At 37.9% G+C, this 25,109-nt stretch overlaps 1 protein-coding gene across 1 annotated transcript; it reads right to left on the minus strand.

Moving 5' to 3' along the window:
* Positions 1-332: 332 nt before the first annotated feature.
* Positions 333-22,079, minus strand: LOC124157951 (delta-1-pyrroline-5-carboxylate dehydrogenase, mitochondrial). The gene is made up of 12 exons (XM_046533059.1): positions 21,926-22,079; positions 21,532-21,611; positions 21,321-21,454; positions 21,181-21,228; positions 19,455-19,669; positions 15,960-16,131; positions 12,439-12,626; positions 12,018-12,240; positions 4,119-4,297; positions 3,797-3,985; positions 2,551-2,669; positions 333-1,320 (listed from the first exon to the last, which is right to left on the minus strand). The coding sequence occupies exons 1-12, from the start codon at positions 21,967-21,969 to the stop codon at positions 1,205-1,207; spliced, it is 1,707 nt and encodes a 568-aa protein (XP_046389015.1). The 5' UTR covers positions 21,970-22,079; the 3' UTR covers positions 333-1,204.
* Between the last annotated feature and the right edge of the window lie 3,030 nt (positions 22,080-25,109).

A 25,109-nucleotide genomic window follows, 5' to 3' on the forward strand; every position in this document is an offset into this window, starting at 1 on the left:
GGCACTGAGGTTGCAAAGACCAACGTGATAAATTGCAATCGCAATGACTTCTTAAACATAAAAAAACCAGCAAGCAACAAATAGAGGCCGTAACTACAACAAGTGTAGCCTACTGCCTAATGGCGACCTATGTTATGACTTAAAATGGACCTCTTTGATGTCAAGTAGCAAATCATAATGTCTTTAAATCATTTTTCGAACTGAAAAATATATACCCCTTCTCCCACTAGATAAGGCTCTATGGTATTCATGGAAATCTAGTGAATACGGTGGAATCTCACAACAACGTACATACCTCTATACAAAATATGTATAATAATAACAAGGACACGTTCTATTAAAAACTTTTTATTCATGGACAATCAGTGACCAGATCTTAACAATTTATTTCCATAAAAGGAAAAAGTTCCAAAGGAGCATGTAGTAATGCAAAACACATCGTGACCAGTATTGCTAGCTATAAAGTCAATTGCAACGTATGATAAAATAATATCATTACAAAATTTATTGGACAACACATAAATGAGAAATTAATACGCTTACCTTGCTCTTATTTTCTATGACTTGTAATTCCATAAGTAAGAGGTCACACTTAATAGTATCCTTTACCATATACATTTTCGAGTTCGTCAAAACAAGGTAATAAAATTCCAACAATATAGAAAAATCAAAAATAGATATTATTGTCAGTAATACTCCAAGGAACTACAAATAAGGTACATAGTAAGCTCACTTTGTTCAACAGTAACTGTCAAAGTAAAAATACTGAAATTTTAAAAATTGTACGATGAGAGACCCCTTTTCCAACAAATTACACTTTTACAGGCCTACTTTCTGAATGAACCTTAGAGTAATTCTTACTTAAGGTTTCCTTGAAATATAATATCATCACTATGATAATTTTAGTAACTCGGCAACATTCAGATATTAATGTTTAAATTTTAAAAAAAGCTTCTGTCCAGAACTAGGAATATTGTTTTCCTTTTAACACTAACCAACATTTTTTTAGAGTGAAATTGATGTATGGGGTCCACAGATAATATTACTTGACATATATTGCCTTTCTGGTCACACTTCAAGCCAAACATTGGCTTTTCAGCTTAAGGCACCAATTCACATTCTCCCGCATAATATACAGAGTCACAGCTGTATATCACAAATAACAATGCCACATATTTAAAATAAATGCTTCTCTTTACAATGCTCAGTTCTCCATGTAAGGATATTTCCAGTCTCTAAGAGGAGTAAATGTCTCCTTGATGGCTTGTGGTGAAGTCCATCTCAGCACGTAATGTGGCCCACCAGCCTTGTCGTTTGTGCCTGTAGATGGAAAAATTACACCATCACAGACAAATACCACACCAAGTAATACATAGGTATATAACATCAAAAGGGTTTGAAAAATATATGCATAATATGTACTATGCACATAACATTCATTGCCTTCAGAGAAAATTAACACATATATTTATATATATGTATGTATTTAAAAGATTAAAACTAATAAATTTATAAAATAATCTACAGCCTATTGCTGAGTCTCTAATCTTACAAGGGAGGAACATATGTATTAATAAATTAACTCAAAAACTGGCACAAATCTGTTATGCATTCCGTGTACTCAAGGAAATCACTTGCATTCAGGTATTGAGAACTATATGTATATTTTGGCTATGTGCAGTCACTTCTCAATTGTGGTATTCCCTTTTGGGGCTCCTCTATCTTCTCACCACCCTATTGCCGCCTAACTTCAATGCAGAAAGAGGAATGCCCTTTTCCCTTGAGCTAATTCTACCGACTATTTCCTTCTTGCTTTCCCCATCGCTAGTCACTAGGTAGCAGAACTCCTTCACCCACTGAAGTTTATAATCTCCAAGTTTCAGGTCAGTCTTTGCCTCTTCTCTCTTCTGCTGTACGATATTTTTGTTTTTCTTTGTGTTGATTTTCAGCTATAACTGGTCATTATGTTTTCCATGTTTAATGGAATTTTCATATTGACATATCTGTCTCTGCAATGACTGCCATGTGATTGGCGAATTGCAGCGTTTGCTAATTTTTTTAAGGAAACAAAATAAATTTTGACTCTGCACATTCAGAATACACTTTGCGTCAAGGTGAAAATTTTCTCGTACATAACTCCTAATCAGAGGGTCACACCAGTTACTATCAATATAAATAAAAATACGAGAGTTATTATTGATGATAGAACCAAATAAATAGTATTTTTGAATCTTGACTCAACTCAGGTATGACTTCAACTGCACAGTATCAAAAAAGAATGCGTGACAGAAGTGAGCATCTTTTGCGATTCATTAAAAATTCTTGAAATTACAGAATTTGAATTTAAAAAGTGCTGATAATTCGGTCCGGATGACTTCCTATTACCAAGAATTACAGTACATTGTTCCCTTAAATATGAAGAGGGGTAATAACCTATTGGTAATCCTCTCCGTATGAAGCCAAGAGAATAGTCTTTTCGATTTTATACATCATGCAGAGAAAACTGAGCACTCTCATGTTTTAAACAGAAAAACAATGGAAAGGACTAACCTGAACTCCTGCCTCCACCAAAAGGCTGCTGCCCCACAACTGATCCCGTTGACTTGTCATTCAAGTAGAAGTTTCCAGCAGTCATTTTAAAATCATCCAACACACTTCGTTGGAATGCCCTGGGGGATTAAAATAGGAGAAAAATCAACAGTCAGCAATTGTTGGAATGGTGACCGAATGATACGCTTGCAAAAAAATTGCAAGCATCTTTAGTATTTACTGAATACAACAGGGCTTTACACAAAATGATAAGAAGATATGGAATAAAATAAATGTGCAGATGTAAAAATAGAGTGAAATCAATCCTTGGCAAGTGGAACTGGCTAAACTGAGGCGTTAGAGCAAAACATTTGCAAAAATAAGGAGTGGGTCGGTAAGGTAACTCTTTAGTTCATGTTTTCACCGGTTATTGAGCTGAAAATTGAAATCAGAACAAGTAACCAAAACCAATATGGTTTACATTAAGCCTTTTTATTTTCATGGTAACATAACGGCAGTCATTTTTCAACATCAGTCCTCAGCCTTTTCTCTGTTTATAAGAATTGAAATAAATCCCTTTCTCTTGAGAATATTTAAGACAAGAAAAATAAGTTTACATAAATTAGGTTATCCATAAATAGCACACTAACTTCACCATTAGAGGATCTTGGATTAATTATTTTTCAAAGGCTAAATTTAAAATTTAAAAGCCAAGGCTTGGATTCGGAAACACAATTATTCCCACTTCTTTCATTTTTTTGAGAAAGAAGTATGTTGATAAAAAATTCCAGACTCAGCAAAAAAAAGTGACCTTTTGGCAGAACTCTGGTCTCAAATAATTTGGAGGTGGGGGTCTATAGAATGTTTGATTTTATAAAGTCATTAAAATGTGACTTTTCAAAATTTTTACTATATTCAAATTCAGGTAATATCTGGTGGGTAGTTGTTGAGAATTTAAAAAATTACAAAAAGAATAATATCCATACCAAGTACCTGCACTGTAAAATTCGAATTTTGAGACTTGAAAAGTTACGAAGGTACAGCCGTATGAAAATTAATCATTTAGTACTAAAACGGATGACAGCATAGTCTTCCAAATGGTGGCGTGGTTAACCCTTTAGTATTCAAACAGATGATGGCATAATTTTCCAAATGATGGTGAGGAATCAATATATACTTATATAGACCAACCCTCAAGAAAAACAAAAATGTACCCATAATACTTCGTTGCCAAGAGAAACATTAATGAGAAAGAAATAACACTCACTCATCCTGAGCGAAGACAGCACCCGTAAGGGCGAAGGGTGAGGTGGTCTTCAGCAGCTCAACAGTGTCCTTCACCTTGGCATCCTCGTAGACGTAAATGCTCAGCACGGGCCCGAAGATCTCCTCCGTCATCAGCTTGTCCTTGGGGTCGCTCACCTCCACAATCGTGGGCTGAATGAAGTACCCCTGCCTAGGGGGAGCGGGATGGTGACCCGAGTGTTTGGGGGGAGGGGAGGGATTGGGTGCTTGCTGCTTATCTCCATGACCACCAACTCAGAGAGAGGGCACCCACGAGAGATGCCGACACTGAGACAAAAACTCACCTGTTGTCGTACTGCCCTCCCCCAAGTATCTTACATCCCTGCGAATTCTTGGCGTGATCAATGTATCCCTTGATTCGATCAAATGCCTTCTCATCGATCACAGCAGCCATGAAGGAATCATACTCGGTTGGAGGTCCAACCTTCAGCTTGTCTCGCTCCCTCAATAAACCTTCCTTCACCTACGAAGAAGCACAGCAAAAAGGGTTCAAAATTATTGACAGGAGCCAGTATTAAGCTTTCATCCAATATTTTCATGCATATAAACTATTTAGAACACAAAGGTCCCGTTCGGTCAGTCCAGTTTTGCTTTTTTATTTTTTTTTACAACAAGTGTAGCACTTACACTGACATGTTTAGAGCTAATGTTAGCATTGGTTAGCTCGATAAAATCTAAAAAATTGTAACAACTAAAAAAAACTAACTCAAAATACATAATAAAAAGCAATTCTTCATGAAAGGGAAAAATCTATGACTAATATAGCCGAGGTGATGCATACCATAGAGTAAGTATATTATAGAGGGCTCACGGCATAGGGGGAAATCGTATCGACAGTTTTAATTCTCAAAAAGCGGGAAGATGGCACGACAGTAGCTAGCCAGAGGCGAGAGCGCTTCAAGGTCAACTCGCCTATCCCCTTCCCTTCCCGCTCCCCCTCTTCCTGACTCAGTCCCCCAAGCCCCAAGCATCGAAGGAAGGGAACAAGATGTTTATATCGGCCTGATAGAGCATAGGAGGACAGGCGGCGCACAATGGCCCAGATCGCGAAAAAGTTGGACAAAAATCAGATTTTCGTTGGATGTCTTTGAAAATTGCTCTTTACACGTTTTTTGGCATGCTATTTTCATTTCTGCAGTTATTTTCACGAAAAAATATTATTTTAGGCGATACGTGGAACTTTAACTTATTAACTGGCCAATTATAACGCTGACTGCATAGACGAACCCAAATCATGATAAAACATGAAAATAAATGATAATTAGTTATAAAGTATGAGTTAATGATCTTTGAAATTAGTCAATAAACAAAAAAGGCTAGAAGTAGGGTTTTTGGGTTCATTGACTTACGTTAAAGAGGTGTGATTTCCAGATTTCGAGAGGTTCTTCTGTATGGACTAAAAGTAATTTTTAAATAAATGTCAAAATAGTATTTACGTGACTCTTTCATTCTCATATAAGCATGGTTAATGATTTATAACTTTACGAATTATGTATTATAATTATTCATCATCAGATTCTTCTCAATCCCACCCATCCCTCTCCTCTTCGCATTCGCTCGCAGAATTTTGAGACTCATGCAAGACCAAGAGATCACGAACCTCCTGCGAAAGATCTTTAAGGCCCCGACATTTGTTCAGTCAGTTCCTCATGTGCTAATAAAAGGGCCCGATGTCAGGATCAGTCACCGGAAAATATTCTCATTCGTATGAATTCGAGATATTTTTCTCGCGTAATGCTCGCGGTATTTTCTAATATCTTTATGGCGAGATTCCTGGGCTTCCTCTGACAGTTCTCCATTAGGAAGAAGAGCCAACTCGATAACATCTGCACCATGTAGAAATACTTCGTGCTCCATGGGTGGCATGTAAAACCATCCATAATGTCTCAAAAATTATCCGCTGTATCTAAGCAGAACTTCTTAAATTTTACCGGATCAATCAAAAATCCGCAAGACAGAGATCTCAAACTAGTTGAGAATTGAAAGATTAACTCTTCTTCTACTCCTGCAAATTAATTGACTTCAAGCAGCTTCGTTTTCCTAATTTTGGAGCGCGTAGTAACATCAGTGAATTGGTTACTTGGCCTACCCCCTTGTATATCGGAAGTACCTGTTAAAAAATAAGACTACTAGAACAATATCCCAGGGGACCCCATGTCACCATTAAAATACTAGGAAAATACGAACCCGAGGTGCTTGGAAGGTTGCGAAATACATCAGGGAAATCAACAATTTTGTCCAACCATTTGCCATTCCTCTAAAAAACAAAAGAGATTGATCGTGAACTAGCTCATCATCTTCTCTCGTCGGAATAAAGAAATTTCATGTTCAAAAAATTAATAAGCTCAAGTTTTGCCTTTCATCTCCGTGTAATCTGAAACAACCCCCTAGATATGCATTCAAATTCCTTTTTCGAGCAACTATGGTTTTCTCTTTTTTCTCCAGCATTTTTCCGTGCAGTTCTCGCCGCGTAAAAGTCCATGAAATTTTTGACAGTCAACAATAATTACACAGATTTGTAAAAAGCTACACAACAGTCTTCTTCCTACAAAGTTTAAATATAAAATAGAAGGGAAAATATGAAAAATAGTGCTGTGCCTCGTCTCAGAATTTAAAAAAACGGAAACTAGAAACGGAAATAAATGAAACATAGTATGCCTACTCGTATGTGGTTGTCAGGAACTAATAAATCACTGAATCACATTTCTTTAGTTATCACAACACTATAACTTCTGTGTGAGATCACTGTTAAACACAAAAACTGTGGCCAAAATAGGACTTCTCAATTAGTAATGGGTATGTGTTCACATCGGCAGAAAAGGAGAAACTGAAGGGTAACAAAATGTTTTGACCGCTATTTGGACGGGGTTAAAAAGAAGAGCCATGAAAATGTGGCTATTCCCCCAGGTAACTTGTAGGGGTAGGGTTGGACCCGTAAAGAGAATGTGAAATGTTTAGATTTTGTGCGAAAATGCAATGCCATGAAATAGCGGCGGACCTGCAATACAACCCGTCCAAAAGGAGGCGGGTGGAGGGTAAAGACCTCATCTATTAACAAGTGTAGCTTCAACTGCAAGTCAGACCACCTCTAGGAAATTAACTCAAGTTGGGTGGTGCTCCAAGTTAAGATAACATAAGGTCCCGACTAAGGACCACTTCCCACGTCCCTAAGGTCCGGCATGTGTTCGGGTGACGGGTCTCTTGCCACTTCGGATTGAAAGAAAGGGAAGCCGGTAGTAGATTTTCCCATTAGCAGTGCATGTAGCCTATCGTATTTACTTCAATATATCACCCAAACGCAATTGAAGTCGTTCTGAGAAGCGATCGAATACAATACAATTAACGCTAAAGACCTGAAAAGGAGGAAACCGGTTGGATTTTTAATGCATACTGTGTGGAATACAACAAAGTTTATTTTTGTGTCCATAATATATATTTTATTAATTAAAATGCTCATTTGCAAACTTTGTTGTATTCCACACAGTATGCATTAAAAACCCAACCGGTTTCCTTCTTTTCAGGTCATTAGCGTTATCGTAAACCTCTAGATAAATACCTGAAAATATCGAAACCGGTTGATTTTTTTCATTAATACTGTATTGAATACTAAATGGCTTAGTTTTGAATTTATAATGTCACCATACCGCGAAGTGAGTTCACAAAACATTATTTCAAATGTATATATACGTTCGTGATCATCTATTTCATCGACTGGTGTGGTCCTAAAAGTAAAAATGAGCAAAAATTGGTCTCGATAGGCGATGGAAACTCTCAACCAGGAAATCCGTAATAATGAGTTGATCTTTAATAAGAAGGAAGCTATTTTTAGAATCGCAATACTAGGAGGGGAGTTTTGGAAATAATAAAAGATTTACTTAAGATATCGAGACCGAATTCTACAGGTTATCTTTGTGGCGGGCATGCAATCCGAGCGAGCGAGCAGCTGGAGAAATGACTAATATGAAATGACGATTATACCTGTGAAACACTACAGCTGCCCGTTTCTATCACTATTATTTTAGGATAAGGGCCTTATTTTAGCAACTGCTAGATTAGGAGAGGAAAAATGTGATTTAAATGCACGTTTACGGCAATAATCATAACATCTTCTCAACCACAATATCCATCTAATTATTAATAATATATTCACCACGGGAATAAACTGCGTCACGTTTGTATCCTGCCGTTTCATTCTGCCCCCAACCTTGCTGATAAGGGACATGCAAATATCCTCACTTATCGTCAATTATTATCGATAATATACGGGAACATCGGCGACCAACTCCTTCTCCATCATGTTTAGCATGCTTATTCCAACCATTCATACCCCCTTTTCCAGCCAAGGCCAAGCTCAGCATTTCTTCTGTTTTCTTTTTTTCGCCTCTTCAATATTCAAGAGGCCTGTTCAGACAATTTCGCTTGCTAAAAAAGACAGAATCCTTCACTTCCATAAGCTTCCAAATTTGTTTACATAAATATCGTCTTTTTCCTTTTCGTCCAAATGATATGCATCGTGGGACACCCCCGTCCAGTTGCATCAAAATATTTGCACCGTTTGACCGTGGGACACCAGCTTAACCTATGTGGCCTCTGTTTCAGCGCTAGGCGATGCTTTTTGTCAAGGGCCCTGTGAATTGTTGGTTTCATCCTATTGGATGAAAATTTAGAACCTGCCCTATCCATTTGGACAAAACGGTGTTTTGTACAAATGATAGTACCAAAAGCCAGTTGGATGAAATTTTGACGGTGGGACAGGGTGCGCGTTAGTTGCATTAAATTTTGATGCAAATTTGACCGTGGGATATCGCACAGTGGGCGGAAATCGGAAAAAGCCGGACAAAATTACAAAATGACTTTTTTTGAGTTATAAACTTAAAACTTCGCAGGTATACTCAAAACTGATTGAAATTTAAGGATATGTAATTCATTTGACAAAGATCCTACCCGATTCTGAGATACACAGGCTTAAACGTGAGCAACGTTCCATGAAAACGCCCGCCTTCAATTTTCTCTGAAAATCTTCCAAAGTATGTAGAAGGTGAAGTTGTAGGTGGATTCTTGCGGAATACAAAACCACATAATGTATTGGCATGGTGTTCTTTCTTTAATATGCGCACGTCGGGAGTTGGATTAGCCGCGACGTGGTAATGTTATTGAAACTGTATGGGTTTTAACGCACAGCATTCACCGTTTTTATGCTTTTATTCAAGACACCGATTCTCAAATGGTCTGTGGTGAAGACAGTGGAAGTATTTTAGCCGAGGTGAGTTCACGTTTCATTGCAGTTCATTTCGTTTTCACTGGATACGATCGAAGACTATGCTTCTTTTAAAAGCGTTCACACTTCGAAAAAGTGACTTGTTTTCCTGGGAATCATACAAAAGACCTACCAGAAAGATACCAGCTGAGACTGTTATACCTTCTGTACTCTCCGATCCCTCACCCCCAGGGTTTTACTGCGAAAACGGACGTTTTATGACACCGCGGAGCTGTGCCTAAGACCGTCTTAACGGGGTATGTCTACGGGAACATCTAATAAGAATATTTGTATAAATTTGTATAAATCCTGTATTAGTGTTGAAAATCTGTATTTAAATGAATAACTCGTCATCAAAGACAAAAGAATAGGTTTTGGTTTGTTAAATTGTGTACGAAAAGCAATCAATATCTAATGTACATAGAATCAAATGTTTTATAACAATTAATGAATGGACAACTCAAGATTCTAACGCGATAACATATTTTAGTCTACGGATTAGGATTCCCCATGAGGCCTACGAAGCAAATTTTGCTTGCAGTTTCGATTCACAAAATTGCATAATAAGAGGTTTAATTCCGAAAAAGGGGAGGGCGTATAATTTTGAATCGCCATATTTTTCTAGTGCCGCAACAACTTACAATCGGAATATGCCAAAAATACTCCATTCGATATTCCTGTATAAATGCTCACCGCGTAAAATGTATCTTTGGATATTTAGTTTTTCGGCCCCTGGGAGAAGGGATTCATTCATATAATGAGGCAAGAATTTAAGCCATGAGTGAACCCGGGCTCAATTGCAGCCGCTATTTGTTTTACTTTTAAGAACCTCAACTAAATGCTAACGCTTAAAATAAAACTTTCCTCAAACGACAATGCGTCTTGTTATTGACGAGACGACGATTATCACAACTATGATCAGAATAAGGTCTCAAGGAAAGACAAAAACATGCATTAGATGATCCTCTGCCTCATACGTAAGACCCGAAGTAGAAAAATGGTAGAGCCGAAAGAAACCTTTCCATTTTCGACGTGGTAACAGAATGGGCCATTACTCATCCCGCTATCGAGCAAACAAATCAAGGTCACCGACCACCCCTATTCCCAAAAATGCTACTGCTGATCCATACCTCTTTGTGTTCGTTTGAAGCTGCGCGCTTAAGAATTCATTACCAAATACTTTTAAGCTTTAGTTACCAACTGTGGTGAAGAGGCTATGACCGTTAGCGAAAGGCAAACAGTGCATTGTTTTTCAGTGTAGGGATCCTATCTCGCATTCCTATTTTATTGTAATATTCCGGCACTTGGTGTTGCAAATAACATTTACACTTCACCAAAGTGAGGTATTTCATAACTGAAGTTCTGAAGCACACCACTCGAAATGTATTTCATTCTATATGTTGATTGTTCAATGAAGCGATGAACATCAATAAGATTTATAAGTCTCTTGAAGGGAAAAAATCTTCCCTCACGGAAAATCTCTTCCTCGTCAAAACAACAGCTCACCTCGCCAACCTATCTGATGGCAAAACGATATCCTTGGGAGGCGGAAGCTTTCAGCGTGGACCCAGGCCAGAAAGGAAAGCCTGACGAGGTGCGTTCATTAAAAATTCATAACTCCCCTTGTAATCGAGATAAAGTTACAATTCTTTCACCAAAAATAAATTTATAGTTTTGTTCAAATTTCATACGCAGCATATATGGACCTATATCGTTAGATACGAAAGTTAGCAGGCGATTGATTTTTACCCTGCAAAATTCCAGATTTTTCGTCCGAAAGATATATAAACACACATAACAACGTTGAAACTGAGTTATGAACAAATTAAAGTTTACCAGTATGGAAAAAAATGTACTATAAACATTTCCTGCAAGTTTCAACTTTATACTAAGAACAGTCTGCCGGAAAATGGATTAGGAATATAAACTCGGAAAAGTCAAGTAACTAGCCGAAATTCGATAAAATATTTTTTATAACAATTGTTATAAACAAAATCGAATAATTAATGTCTCCACTTAACGTAGCAACCCTTTCTGCTTTAGAAAATATTTTTAGACTTGTGGAACGAGCAAATTAAAAAAATTGCCAAAATTCTTCTAGTGACATCTGGTTAATCGCTCTAGAACTACACCAAAAACGTATACGATTTTTGTACGTGTGGTGAGCTCTCTATATATACTTACTCTATGTGCATACTAAGAATGAAGTCTACCATTTACAAGCTCTTGAAAAGTTATATTCTCCATACTTTTACACCAATATTACCACAGAAAAATACAAAAGCATAAGGAGATGCCTACTCAAATTTCACAGAAAACCATTAAGAAACACTTTCTCTTGAAAGTCTGTAGAATCATCACTTTTAAGTTAATACCATTAATTAAGATGCAGCAATAAAAGCATCAAAACAGTAAACTTCAGCCAGGAACTGTTTAATTAAAGCTAAAATGCTGTCTAAAGTTAAAGCTAAAAGTCTAAAGACATAGTATGTACAAGTAATAAAAGTCATGGGATAATTTCCTCATATCATTTTCAACTAGCACAAAGATATTCAATCCAAAGATACCAATTGCATTTAAATTAAGGTTGATTGGATCATGGAAGCAGGAGTATGTATTCTAACTGATAGCAAACGCCAGCCAATATCCCTTTTTCAAATCATAAAATGCTGATAGCTAAAGTAATATTGTCAATACGACAACAGCTGGATCAAACTCGCAATATAAACAAAAAAATGTATCGTACCCTAAGTTGTCATTACACAGTGAAACCAACAGTTGTGCACAAATAAAAATGACGTGGAATAATAAAAATATCAACATGTAAAAGTGTTAGAAAAGGAGTTCATAACATATGAAGAATGATGGGTTGAACATGGGATATGTTAAGAGGGCACTAATCTAGCATCGCAGTGGGTATACTAACCTTCGGCCAGAGTGAACGTGGAACATACATTCTTGAGCAGGCAGAACATTTCTGGCCACAGAATTCAAATGCAGAGCGAATGGTACCAAAAATCACAGACTCAACGTCAGCTGACGGGTGGACAAAATGATAGTTTTTGCCACCGCACTCTCCTATTAACCTAGGAAAATTTTGGTATTTGGCTATCTTTTGTCCGACTTGACTCCATAGCCTCAAAAATGTCCTGCAACAGAGATTAGAATTCAAATCACTCAAGACCCCTCATCGATCACATCATCACGTAAAAGAATGAGCATGCATAAAAAAGAACAAAGACTTACTAAATCCTGGAGAGAAACACATGATATCGTTTTTTTTTTTTCAAATAAAAATCTAAACACTAAGTTCCAACAGTACCACAGAACGAGCATGCTTGACTCACGGCACTGATCCAGTGAAGTTAATGCCAGCAAGAAGAGGAGAGTCAGTAACGGTGTCACCAAACACAGGTCCGTCAGCTGGCACAAAATTCACGACTCCAGCTGGGAACCCAACTTCCTTCATCACTTTGAAGATGGTGTAGCATGACAAGATTGCTGTATCGGAGGGCTTCCACAGAACTCCATTTCCCTAAAGAGAACATCATCTCAAATTAGTAGAGTAAGTGATAAACCAAAAACATATCACAGTACCACTCGCTAAAGCAGGTTCAGCAATTGCATCAACTAGTGTGTTATATTTCAGTCCTGCACACAAACAGTAGTGACATTCACACTAATTGCCATGCGAAAAAGTTTTCCTCGGCTGGCAATCAACTACAGACCTTTGGCTTACGAGGCAACTGCACAGACCACTAAGCAATCCAGATTCCAGAATTTCCATTGCAATGGTCAGTGGTTTAATTCCAGGTCAAGGAGAAAATATTTTCCACGGCATTAACATGAACAGGGAAGGGAGTCAAGGAAAAAATACTAACATTGGAAAATATCAAATAGATGATATTTATGGCTGTAGCCTAGTCCTCAGCATGTTAACCTATTCTCCTCTCCATTGGTGATTGACCAATGACAATCAAGAAGATTTTTGTTTTCATAAGGTGACTTGAGAGTTTTCCCAGAAGGGAGGAAAAGCCACGGAAGTACCCAGAAGGTAATTTATTACACTTTGGCCACTAGCTGGATATGTACCTCCCTTTATTAATGTACAGTAGTCTATGTTCACCAGCCCACCTGCATGATAGTATAGTAACGTCCTACTAGACTTCAAGGGAGCTAAATTTTCATGATACAATTTGACTTCCAGGTAACATATCATCTACATTTCCATACTACCCGGCAAGTCACCTCAATAGGCATGTGTTAAGTGGAATGGGACATCTTGGCGCAACCATCTCGGTACAAGCCAACTTGGCGCCGGACGTCTTGGGACCTTGGGAGACCTTGGTGCAAAGGTGGGCACGCATATACACACATACGATGGTAATTTGTAGGTATGGTTCGTGACACATGATGCAAATGTGTATTCCATTAATGTCATCGTATAAAAAGTAATATCGTATTTGTCTGAATATAGTTCCCCCTTTTTTTTCCAAAAATGCCCATGGTAAAAGTAAAGGGGGGAATATATTCAAACGCATTTTTTAAATTTTTTCATGAAACTCAAGCCTCAAAATTAGGGGGGGGGGACTATATTCAGAGGGGGACTATACTCGGAGGAATACGGTAGATAATTAATGAGCATATATCTTTAGTCTAGCTTGTAAAAAAATAGCAATGAACGGAGGAATATTTAAAGTATTCGATCATATGCAGAATTATGCATTCAAATTCGAGTGTCTTCCTTTTTTTACAATATTGGGTTAATGAGCCGTTTCTTAGCCGTATTGATTTATTTTCTGGAGCATACATCTCAATTCCTTATAATATCTAGTTGTTATTCATTCTGAGGAGTCAACTTCCCTGATTCAAGGTTAGAACTAACAAAACACGAAAGTGCAAGTGTACCACAGTGCTTGTTCCAAATTTTCACACTAATTCTCCCGTGAAAATATCACGTTGAACACCACATATACAATCATTAATTATTACTTCATACAACATAAAATCATTTGAATACATATTTCAATCAAGTGCGATGAGCCAAATCGACAAATCATATGCCATCGCGCCCGGCACCAAGGTGGCCTTGTGCCAAGGTGGCCCGTGCCAAGACAGCCACTCCACAACGGCCGCACCAAGATGTCCTAGACCCTGTGACCATTTACAATTACAGCCAGCCATTTACAATTAAAAAATGAATGCTCCAACGAAATTACACTGAGCATTTATTAAAGTAATTTATTGTTAGGGGGAAAGATGAATTCCCGTACCCGTCCATTCGGCAAAATATCTCTCTTAATTTATCATTTCTACCGGACCTGGAAATGCAGTAGAGTTGCAATAAGAAATGCACGACACAAATGCGAGGTGTGATGTCTGAAAATTTATTTCCTGACATTTCGTAGTGATAGGATACATCCTTGCAAGCGGCTTTCCCCTACCTGTGATCACACCTCTGTGATTCCCCCAACCATTGTTGAGTGGTTCTGGCTAACGAGTGCTTAACCCTTAGGTGCACGCTAAGCGGGGATTTTGCCGCATTTTTCAAAAATTTGAAATAGCGCGTTTATTGCGCATGGATCACTGGTGGTACACTTTGGTATTCTATTTCTGTACTTTTCCCTCTACCATGAACATATGCTTGCGTCAATGTGACGATCGACTATTGCGTTACAATCTTACAAAGTGAGAACAAAGTAACTTCGGGTGATTTGCCACTAGATGGCGTTCAAACGATACTAAGGAACTTCTGATAATCTGTCGCTACCGTGGAAACTTGGAAGCATAATTCTTTATCCAATAATGTATTAATACGTTGTCTCGTAATTATTATATTTTGTGTAAGCATTTGCATTATTATTTCGGTCAATAAGGATGAAAAAATTAATTTTATTAATAAAATTTGTTACTTTTATAATTTTAATGATTACACTAACAATTTGGCATATCCATTTCTTTTTTTGAGTGTGTTTTTTACTTGATAGTGTCTAGATTATCGTCTGCAATTTCTCTAGGAAAATAAGTAAGTATTTATAAAAAAATTGCGTATAATTTGTGATATTTTTGTTTATAAATGAATGTGAAAAATATTTAAAGTGTTTTCATTTATTAGAATTACCCAAATACGTTAAAACACCCTCAAATTTGAATATATATTTGGGAAAATCAAAAATGTAAAAGTGCTGCAAAAAAGCCGTAGGCGTGCACTGACGCTATACTTGCAGGTGCGTGCACCTAAGGGTTAAGATTGTGAAGTAACCATTTTTTTTCAAAAATAATGCGCTGAAGTTGTCTCAAACAAATGCTGCAATCCATAGGCAAGTTTCTTTCACCATAGTAATCTTTTTTCATAAAATAGTACATAAAGATAGGGTTTAAACCTCTTTGAGCAAGAATGGAGAGCTTTAATTGTGAACATATAATTTTTTTAAATGATCTTTAGTAGCAATTTGCAAGTAAATTATAAGAGTTTACATTATTACTAACTATCAACTTGAAACTGAAATTAGAAGTTTTGAAATGGTAGAAAATTTGATAAAAAAAGTTCAGATTTGCAATAAAAAATCTCACAGCAGCAAATTTGCTACTTTTTGGATCCCTTGAATTTTGCTATAACACGGTCATACTATAAATTGCTGAAATCTGGGTCATATTTACTTCCAGCCATTCTACGCCATTACATCATTTTTCACACTGAGGTCCTCAATGACTTAAAACACACATTAAGTACTGCTTCGCTTAACACACACCTCAATAGATGTCCCTCCTCCCAAACCCAATCCCACTTCCTCCCAAAATTTATGCCTCGGTCTACTTCGGGATGGAAATGGAAAAACATACATGCATATTATTATAAGAGTCTTACCATTAGTGCAGGAGTGTACGCCAGGTTCCCTCCGATTGCCGTGAAGTTAAAAGGAGCTACTGCAGCGACAAATCCCTCGAGACCACGATACCGCATGGAATTTTTCGTTACACTTGGATCCTCACTGATTGGCTGGTAGTGTAACAGTTCGTGAGCAAAATACGCATTGAACCTGAGGAAAATATATGAATAAGAGGCAATTAAATGAAAAACTTTACATTTTATACATATAAAATGCTTAACACGTTGTGTACCGGGGTATTTAAATTCCTAGGAATGCCAATTCTGGGTGAAGGCGTTGAGAATGGAAATATGTGCCTATTCAGGCGTAATGCCTTTCGTTTAAACATGGTTAAAAAGCTAATGTTTAGAATATAACTTTACCCAATCAAACGTTATGATGCATCAATTCATTATGAATAACGAACAACAACTGAAAACGTACTAACGAATACGTATTGTACGCTTTAAAATTGTTTAGGTTGACGCGCCTAAATGACGAGAATCTTCGTCATCCGCCTGGATCGTTCGGGAAAAAAATGATGAGAATTCTCGCCATCCATACGCAACGTGTTAATCAGAAAGTAGTATTGAAAAAATTATTTTTGCTTATCAACTCCACACTTAGTCACAGGCATGTCATTTCACAATCTAGGAAAGGTGGCCAAGTTCTTTCACTGGGGCATCTTGCACTTTGAGGATTTTTGGTTTGGGTGTCCAAAGGCTACACCAACAAATTTTTCATCTTTTAGGGTACTACGCTCCCCATAACTAGCATCCCAATATTTTATGCACACGGACATGAAGGATCTTTAAATTGCCTTCAGAAGCATCTCCAAACACTTGAATACACTGACCAATGCATTACTGAATAGCTTACGACTTCCACTCAATCACTGATATAAGTGATCAGTAAATTTTCTGACCACTGAGGCTTCGATGAACACAATAACAATTCAAACAAAGGCTGGCATCTAAATTTCCAAAATGGCACACAAAAAAGTGATATCATACAAATTCAAGCGCATGGGTGCAAAGATAGAAGATATGGCCTGCATTAAGTTCAGAATAAAAAAATAGCATTCATAGATGGTCACTCAAAGCACCGCGGGCCGTCGTGAAAGAAAATTGGCCAAGAGATAGAGAAATAATTTCCTCAAAAGACATTCACACGTAGGTTCAACATTCAAGTCACACAAGTTAATCACTGGAATAGTGACAAATGAGAGGGAAGTGCTAATGGAAGGGAACTCTTTAGAGCTGCAATTGCTTAAATGCCTTACTTAAATTAACGGTTATTTAATGCTAATTGGGGGGGGGGGTGATTCCATTTGATTTATCACTCTGTCTGAACAACCAAGAACTAAGAGTCCTCTACCGAGATTCCGACACAAAGATCAACAAAAAATTGCCCAAATTAAAAGCAGAAGGTTAATGTGGGCTTGCCACATGAGCGGGAAGGGGCCAGACTCCACACTGAGGATGGAGGCAGAATAGCTTCCATGAGGTAGACGACAACTGGGTAGGGATGGCGTTGGTAGTGAAACAAAACGAAAATGTTTTGTTTTGGCACGGAGAGACACGAAAATATGAGGCCCAGGTTTAGTTTCATTCCCGCATGAAATTAAAATAACCTAAGAGTTTAGTTTCAAACTGGGACCAAACTTTACTCCCAGAAATGAAACTAAATTAATCGAAACTCTGCTGCTCATGGTTAAGTTTCAATCCCAGAAGTTGAGTGGAAAGGGAAAAGAGGGGAAATAGTTTCCACCCATTACATACATATGTGCAGAGAGGTTAAAACATTGAGCTTAAAAATCGAATGGGCAGTTTGCGTTCACCATTCACCTCCAGTTTGAAACATTATCTGCGTTTCGCTTCGTCCCCAAGGGTTAAGTTTCGACCCGAAGTAGTTTTCACTCCGATTTCGTTTCGACCCTGAGTTTAGCTCCCCGGGTTTAAATCCATTTTGTTTAGTTCCTACACTTTGCTCTCGGGAACGAAACTATTGAAATTTTACTGGTTTGGACTTTCGATTAGTTTCTATCGCCATCCCTGCCACTGGGGTGCCCAAGACTACACTGGAGAGATCAAGTGCAGAAAGATATGCAAAAGGTCAACATAACAGCGGAGTTGATGCAGGACCAAGACGGGTGGCAAACAGCTGTCGACGAGGCAAAAATCAAGGCAAGACTGTGGGTTTCAGTGGCCACATAGGTAAGGTGACGTACACGGGAAATGGTTCATGATGGAAAGCAAGTTTACAATTTTTGATTGAATTCTGAGATCTGGATTTCCAACACTCCCCTCGTAAATTTAGGCCAAATGAATGATAAATTTACTTCTCTGCCAACATTGATGTTAACTAATTATTATCTCTAGGGTGTCTGCTAATTTTCGGGTTCTCCAGCTGCATCTGTCGTTTATGGTTGACAACAGTTTCGAAAGCCATCCTGCTTCCGTCTTCAGGTCGAAGGTGAGAAGTTTTCATTTTTTGCCGTCTTATATAGCACTGGCCGATCTGCCCCTGAGCACTGATTGGTCAGCACACACTTCCACACGTTGCTGATTGGGTAGCCGCTGTCCCTGTTAATATTGTGTTTTGTGAAGGGAAGCAATTGAAATTCACAAAATACAAAATATTAACAGGGACAGCGGCTACCCAATCAGCAACGTGTGGAAGAGAGTGCTGACCAATCAGTGCACAGGGGGAGATCGGCCAGTTCTATATAAGACGGCAAAAAATGAAAACTTCTCACCCTCGACCTGAAGACGAAAGCAGGATGGCTTTCAAAACTGTTGTCAACCATAAATGACAGACGCAGCTGGAGAACCCGAAAATTAGCAGTCATCGTGAACAACGCCGCAGAAACCTACGCACGAATTTCATTATCTCTAGGGCTTGAGAATCTTAAATTACATTGCCAAATAGTAAAACTAGCAATGAATCTTCTAATTTTGACAACAATTTGATTAACACTCTCATCGGCCAAAATTCAAGAGAGATATCTATACTCCTTACGTAATGTCTATCAATACTCAATAAGTTTACGAAATACTTCAAGGGATGAGTACAAAAAAGTCGACAATTATGAGGAGTGGATTTACACACCTGGGCCCAGCTTTCACGGTGCCTATGGAGATTGGAGATGAACCCATTTCTATAGTCTATAGCCTAATATTCCTATAGGTGGTCAATAGCCTATTCCTGTTTTTTTTTTCTTATATCTCAGCTTCATATGCATTACACTTTCTACCATTATTTGAATCACTATTACTTCCATTTATCTTCCAATATAATTCTAAATAATAATCCCATAAAATAGAATTTAGAGATTTTATGACAGTTCTTCCCTTCGTAATCCTGTTGTTGACCTCTCGGTTACTACTCCCGCTTTCATCTAATAAAACTCTACGCTACTTTGCTGTGGTAATTCCCTTCAGGCACTTCTTTTCTAGTGGTAGTTTAATGCATTAATAGGTCGTAAGCCATACCTGAAAAAGTCAATCAGTTCAGCAGCAGCATCTATTTCAGCCTGCACGACAGTTTTCGACTGACCAAGCATTGTGGCAGCATTCAAGTCCATCCGGTACTTGGTGGCCATCAGGTCAGCGGCACGATACCACATGGTCACTCTGTCTTCAAGGGGCACCTTGTCCCATTCCTTCCTGGCCTCGCTAGCAACCTTAATGGCTTTCTTCAACACATCCTGAAAAGTAAACACCACATAACTAATGATTTCAGGCTTAATTTTGTGAAATCTTTCCATTATGGAATGTGAAAGAATTAACTCTGTAAGGTTCACCGAATACATATTTTAAAAACACGACCCCAGTTTTGCAAACATGGTTACATCTTCAGGTGCATCTATCATGCATGTATCTCCTTAAATATCACATCGATTGCGACAGTAAGGACAGCTATGAGTGCACTCTTTTCCAACTACTACGAAGAACCACTCTACTTGGGTTTTCCAGCAGATTTTCTCTCTATTTCTCTCTTCTCTATTTTATCACAAAGTTTACCAAAGCCAAAGGAGAAGTCAGCTTATTAGAGTTTGAGCGTGCCAGCATAACAATAGCAAGGCCTAGCAGTACACCAGCATCTGTCACTGTAATATTAGATGGGCAAGCGAGCTAATGGCTACCATCCTCTTCATTACTAGCCACTACTATAAAATTTGATCTATTTCATAAGCCTCCACTTTGTTGCACACACCACAGATTTGCTAGCAACCTAGGACCGAATATAAATACATATATACAAGCATATGATATTTATTAATGATAATTTGTAAATGAAATATAGTCATACTTTCAACACACGAGATAGTCAGTAGACAAAAACCAAGCAGTTAAACAAAAAGAGGCCGGCAGAAAGGGACTATTCTTTTATACTGACTAAATAGTACCAACCCACGACTATCGTCACGTGCCATCCAACCAAGGATTAGCTGAATGTATTTCTCAATTCTGTCATTTAACTGATCCATCACCTCCTAAGCACATCTTATTCCACTTTCCCTATTACTTGTTTAGTGAAGGCATTTCATCTAAATAACCAAGTAGCCTTTATTGGAAATCTTCCTCCACAGAACCTCTACCCTAAAAAGGGTCCCATTAAATTTCCATAAGTACAGATACAGATATCTTTGATTTCTATTCTCAACATCTCTTTCTCGGCATCCTTGATATACGAAATACTCTTGTGGTACCAAATTTCCAAGCTTCTTTCCTGTCTCTCTCCCCCAGATTTGTATCCATGTTCCACAGCTGCACATGAGGACATTCTATAATTTCAGTGAACATTTATCACCAAAATCTGATAATGAGGGAGGTATTACAAGTTCAAGATTAAAGGTAGAGGTTATATTTAGGTTTGTTTAATCAGATAGTGTGTGCAATCTTAAAAAAAGGAAACTTAGAACACTGAAATAACTATTTTACATTAGAAAATTATTATCATGGACTGACCACCTAAAATAGGAAATTACTAAACCAAATTTCTCGCACAGTTAACTCGTACGTAAAATGAAACTCATTCCCGGAAACTCCACAGCTTTCGTGAGAGAATAGAACTAAATTCCACATAACATTGGCATCACATTCAACCACTCATCAAACCTTTCTGTCATTAACTCAGGCATAAAAAATCAAAATTCTCCTCCAATAGCAACAAATAATATCAACTCTTTCAATTAATACAACTATTCGTACTCACCGAGTTGGCATAATGAAACTTGGCAATTTTTTTCTTGTGGTCGTGGGGCTGCAAAATAAGAGAACAGAAAACAATCATTGAAAAATTCTCTACCTTTTCATACTGAAGAAATAACACCATTTAGTTATCAATACACATACCATAACTTGGTACCTAACATCCTTGGTTCTAATTTCTTCATTTCCTATGACAATGGGTACATCCTCACAATTACCTGCGATTCGTTTGAGGGCTGCTTCTAATTCCTGTCTTTCTTTGCTGCCTTTCAAATACTCTAAGGGATAGAATGAAATACTCAAATAAAAAAGACATCTGGCGAGTTTATAGGATTAAATAGGAAGTACTACTTACGCAACACAGGCTCATTTTTAACTGTTAAATTTTGCAGCCTCGGTTTTGGAATAACAGAACTTGCATGTCGGAAACAGCCCCTAAGAAAAATGTATACAAACTTATTCCAACAAAGTGAGGGACATGGTAAGTTAGAGAACACATCTTTTTCAAAAAGGAACACCAACTAACTGTGAGAGCTTTCGGGAAGGTACTTCTACTCAATGAATTCAGTTCTCTAGCAAAGGAATGTCAACAACATTCGTCACAAGTGTCACTGATTATTGAGAACGGTCAAGTTCAACAAACCTACACATCACTCGATATCTCCAAACGAAAGATAAGAAATCGCTCAAGGGTCGACCTTGAGAATGACTAATATTTACTTATTTAGCAAAACAAAGAAAGTACTTACCATCGCATGCACCCCGCCGCAGCTTTCCCACTTAATTTCAACATGACCAAGGAGTAAAATTTTGACTGACAGCCGCAAAAACTTCGATGGCCTACTTATACTTATCGAGCAGCAACGCCAGAATATTTCGCACTGCGCATCCTTGTTCGGCGCAAGACAGCAGTCATTGTTGAAATGGCCGTAGTTCCTTGACATCCGCTAGAGACCTCTGTTCAAGCGGGGAATACAGGTATTTTTGATTTTTCGGCGAGTCAAATTTCTGGTAAAATTGTTACGTCCATTAGGATATGATGCTTGAAAAAATAATGGACGATGGAAAAAAAGCTCGAGAGGAATCTTAATATCCTTGAAGCACTTTAGATCTTTGATTTTAAGGAAAAATCAATTAACATTGCCGCTGAGAACGCATTCCACCCGCTCGACCCTTCTTTTTCATTCAATGTTCCTGGTATTATTTATTTAAAATAAACGCAATCACCTTGAAAATTTCAAGGTTTGTAAAGTATATCCTCTTCATAATTTGCCTACATCTCTAATACAAAATATTTTTCTCAGTAATTTCATCGAGGAATAAATGTAGCTATGTGATATCCAGGCAAAAGCGGGCGTTAATTCTTTTCTATAAATCATTAAATTTCAAAATTGATAGTTTTAATTTTTAAAAAAGGTAATACGAATTACGGAGATAAGAAATTGACTGCTTGAGAGGAAGTGCCACGTCCTCTGAAATACATCGTGTCTAAAAAAAGTTGACCGGAAACAATACTAAAGAGTCGGCTGACTGCGATAATGTCGCTAAGATACACAACATACTCAATAAGTGCCATAAAAATTTCGTGCAAGAGGTAAAACGAAGATAAACACGTCAGTTGAAATTGTTTACCTTAGAGTAAAATTGAATTAAATATACTTGAGAAAATTCTAACGAGTGGAGAAACCTGTTTGGTATTATTTGGCCGCCGATCGAAGGGTTCTTGGTTCAAACCCCTGGCGAGACCTTCGGGTGCCTAAAAAAAATTATAGAAGCGTGAGGTGGTCCAGGCAACGTAACAATCTCCCCTACAGAGAAATTGTGAAATCCACGGGAGTTTAGATTATTATAGGGAGAACCCTACCCCCTATCGTGCAGAACAGCCTTCCCCACAGAGCAGCGAACCTCTCGGAGACGTCTCACTATGGTCTCGAATGTCTCGAATATCACGCATGTCTCAAAGATGTCTCGGAGATGTAATCGTGAGACGTTCTGGAATATAAAAAAAAACTTATTTAAGCGCCATCAATGCCTATCATATATATTTTTCGGTGCAATTCTGCATATTATATTAATAATATCACGGCTTTTAAAATGGGTTTCTTATTTTCAAAAGGTCATCCATCACATAATTTGCCGCTAAAAATGGTCGAGAAAAGTAGGCCATAACTGTATAATTTGCATTTAATTATTTTTTTGCCTAAATTTAAAGCATACCATATTAAAAAGTCTCATGACAACTCTGAGACTTATCTGAGACATCTCAGATACCATTTTTTTTGGACATAGTGACATATCTCAGAGATGTCTCTGAAGCTCTCAGAATGTCTCTGAGTGGTAACATGTGATATTCGAGACGTCTCAGCGACGTATCCGAGACGTATTTCTGCTATGTGGGTCGTTCTGTACCCCTGATCGAGTGAATGATTAGATGACTCAGTCGCTACGTCTATCATTGATTATTTTCTCTAAATCCCTCACAAGTGGGCAAAGAGGATGGTCATTGACACCTGCTGCTGAAAATTTTACTGCGCCAACAAGCGCGTTGCAAATCGATACGCGAATCTTCTCCGAACCTGAGATACTGCCAAAACCGAGGGTGGTGAAGAGAAACTGCGGAACCTCAAGCTAGCTAAAGGAATGATAACAGGAACGCGTTATTAATAATTAGCATTAAGAGCAATTAGGATTATGCGTATAACTTTTATTTTCCGATTTATTCGTCCTCTATGCGAATAACAGATGATATCAAGAAGAAATATCATCCTTTCATTCAAATAAAAGCGCTTCTAAAACTTCAGAAGTAGAACGTATGTATCTTCACTGAAAGCAGCGCTTCGAAATTCCAAACCGCAAAATTATCAACGAATTATCTCCACTTTGAAATACCGTTTTCTTTGCATCAAAAAATTTTGGCTAACTAAAGAAAGCGAAATCAAATTTTTAAAACTAAGCGGACATGAACTCAGTCAGATAAAGCAAATTGGCTATGAAGAATGAAGATTTCTAAGAAGAAGAAGAAGAAGAAGGCAAACGTGTGGAATGTTCTAAGGCATTCGTCAACAAAGAAGGTACACTGCATCACGAGAGAGCGAAGGATGTCCGAGAACTCCGAGTGAAGAACTCCGAGGGTGGATGCTGAGAAAAGACAGCCTAGGATACCTATGGACCCCCACCCGCGCGCTTTGAAAAGTCAAACTTTGGGTGAACGATCGCGGGTACGACAAAATGGACACAATTTTCGCTCAGGTTAGCCTTAAATCGATAAAATCCGCAGGAAATGACTATAAAATCATGTGATTATTGCAAGATATAGTTGAATTCATCAAAGTTTTTTTTTCTATTCAGTTAATTCCAAACCAGAATGCCATTAACACTCTATATCATCGCGTCGTCGTACAATAGGGGCTGTATATTTTGCGTACCAGAGGGAGCCAGTTGAAAGTATAAAGTAAGCTACCCAAGTATAATTAAACAAAAAATACTTTCAAACATTCTTTTTTGTCTACAGTCACAAGAAAAGGTATAAGTCAAGTCCTTCGTCATTAATTTTTTTCATGGATAGGTCCCGTCAGCTGAGAGCAATATTCAATTATCTGAAGACAAGCATACTTGGTGGAAACTGTTACGCAAAGCAACAGTGGACTTAGAATTTCCGAAAAAAATTAATCGAGGTAAATACCGAATATTTATGTAGCTTCCCTTTGTTTTCTACATTTAGCCATGGCTTCAAACATTTCTGCGAACAAATTGCAAGTGAGCAGACATTTTCTGAGAAGTCGAGGATAGGCATTGTTGCGAAGGACAGATCGAGATAAAAGTTTTCGCCATTTGCTTTTTGCTTCCGAAGCCGACATAAAGAGAAACGATTTCCTCCGCGATACTTCGAATTCGTCACATAATTCCCTGGGAAATTCTACTCGGCCTATTTGT

The sequence above is a fragment of the Ischnura elegans genome, chromosome 4 (genome assembly GCF_921293095.1).
Source record: "Ischnura elegans chromosome 4, ioIscEleg1.1, whole genome shotgun sequence".
Lineage (NCBI taxonomy): Eukaryota > Metazoa > Arthropoda > Insecta > Odonata > Coenagrionidae > Ischnura > Ischnura elegans.

Bases quoted from the DNA above. Each gene is read 5' to 3' on its own strand.
- LOC124157951 (XM_046533059.1), bottom strand. From the start codon at position 21,969: ATGTTGAAATTAAGTGGGAAAGCTGCGGCGGGGTGCATGCGATG. The intron at 21,612-21,925 runs GTAAGTACTTTC...CATTTTTCTTAG, and splicing joins GCGGCGGGGTGCATGCGATG to GGGCTGTTTCCGACATGCAA. The intron at 21,455-21,531 runs GTAAGTAGTACT...TCTATCCCTTAG, and splicing joins TAAAAATGAGCCTGTGTTGC to AGTATTTGAAAGGCAGCAAA.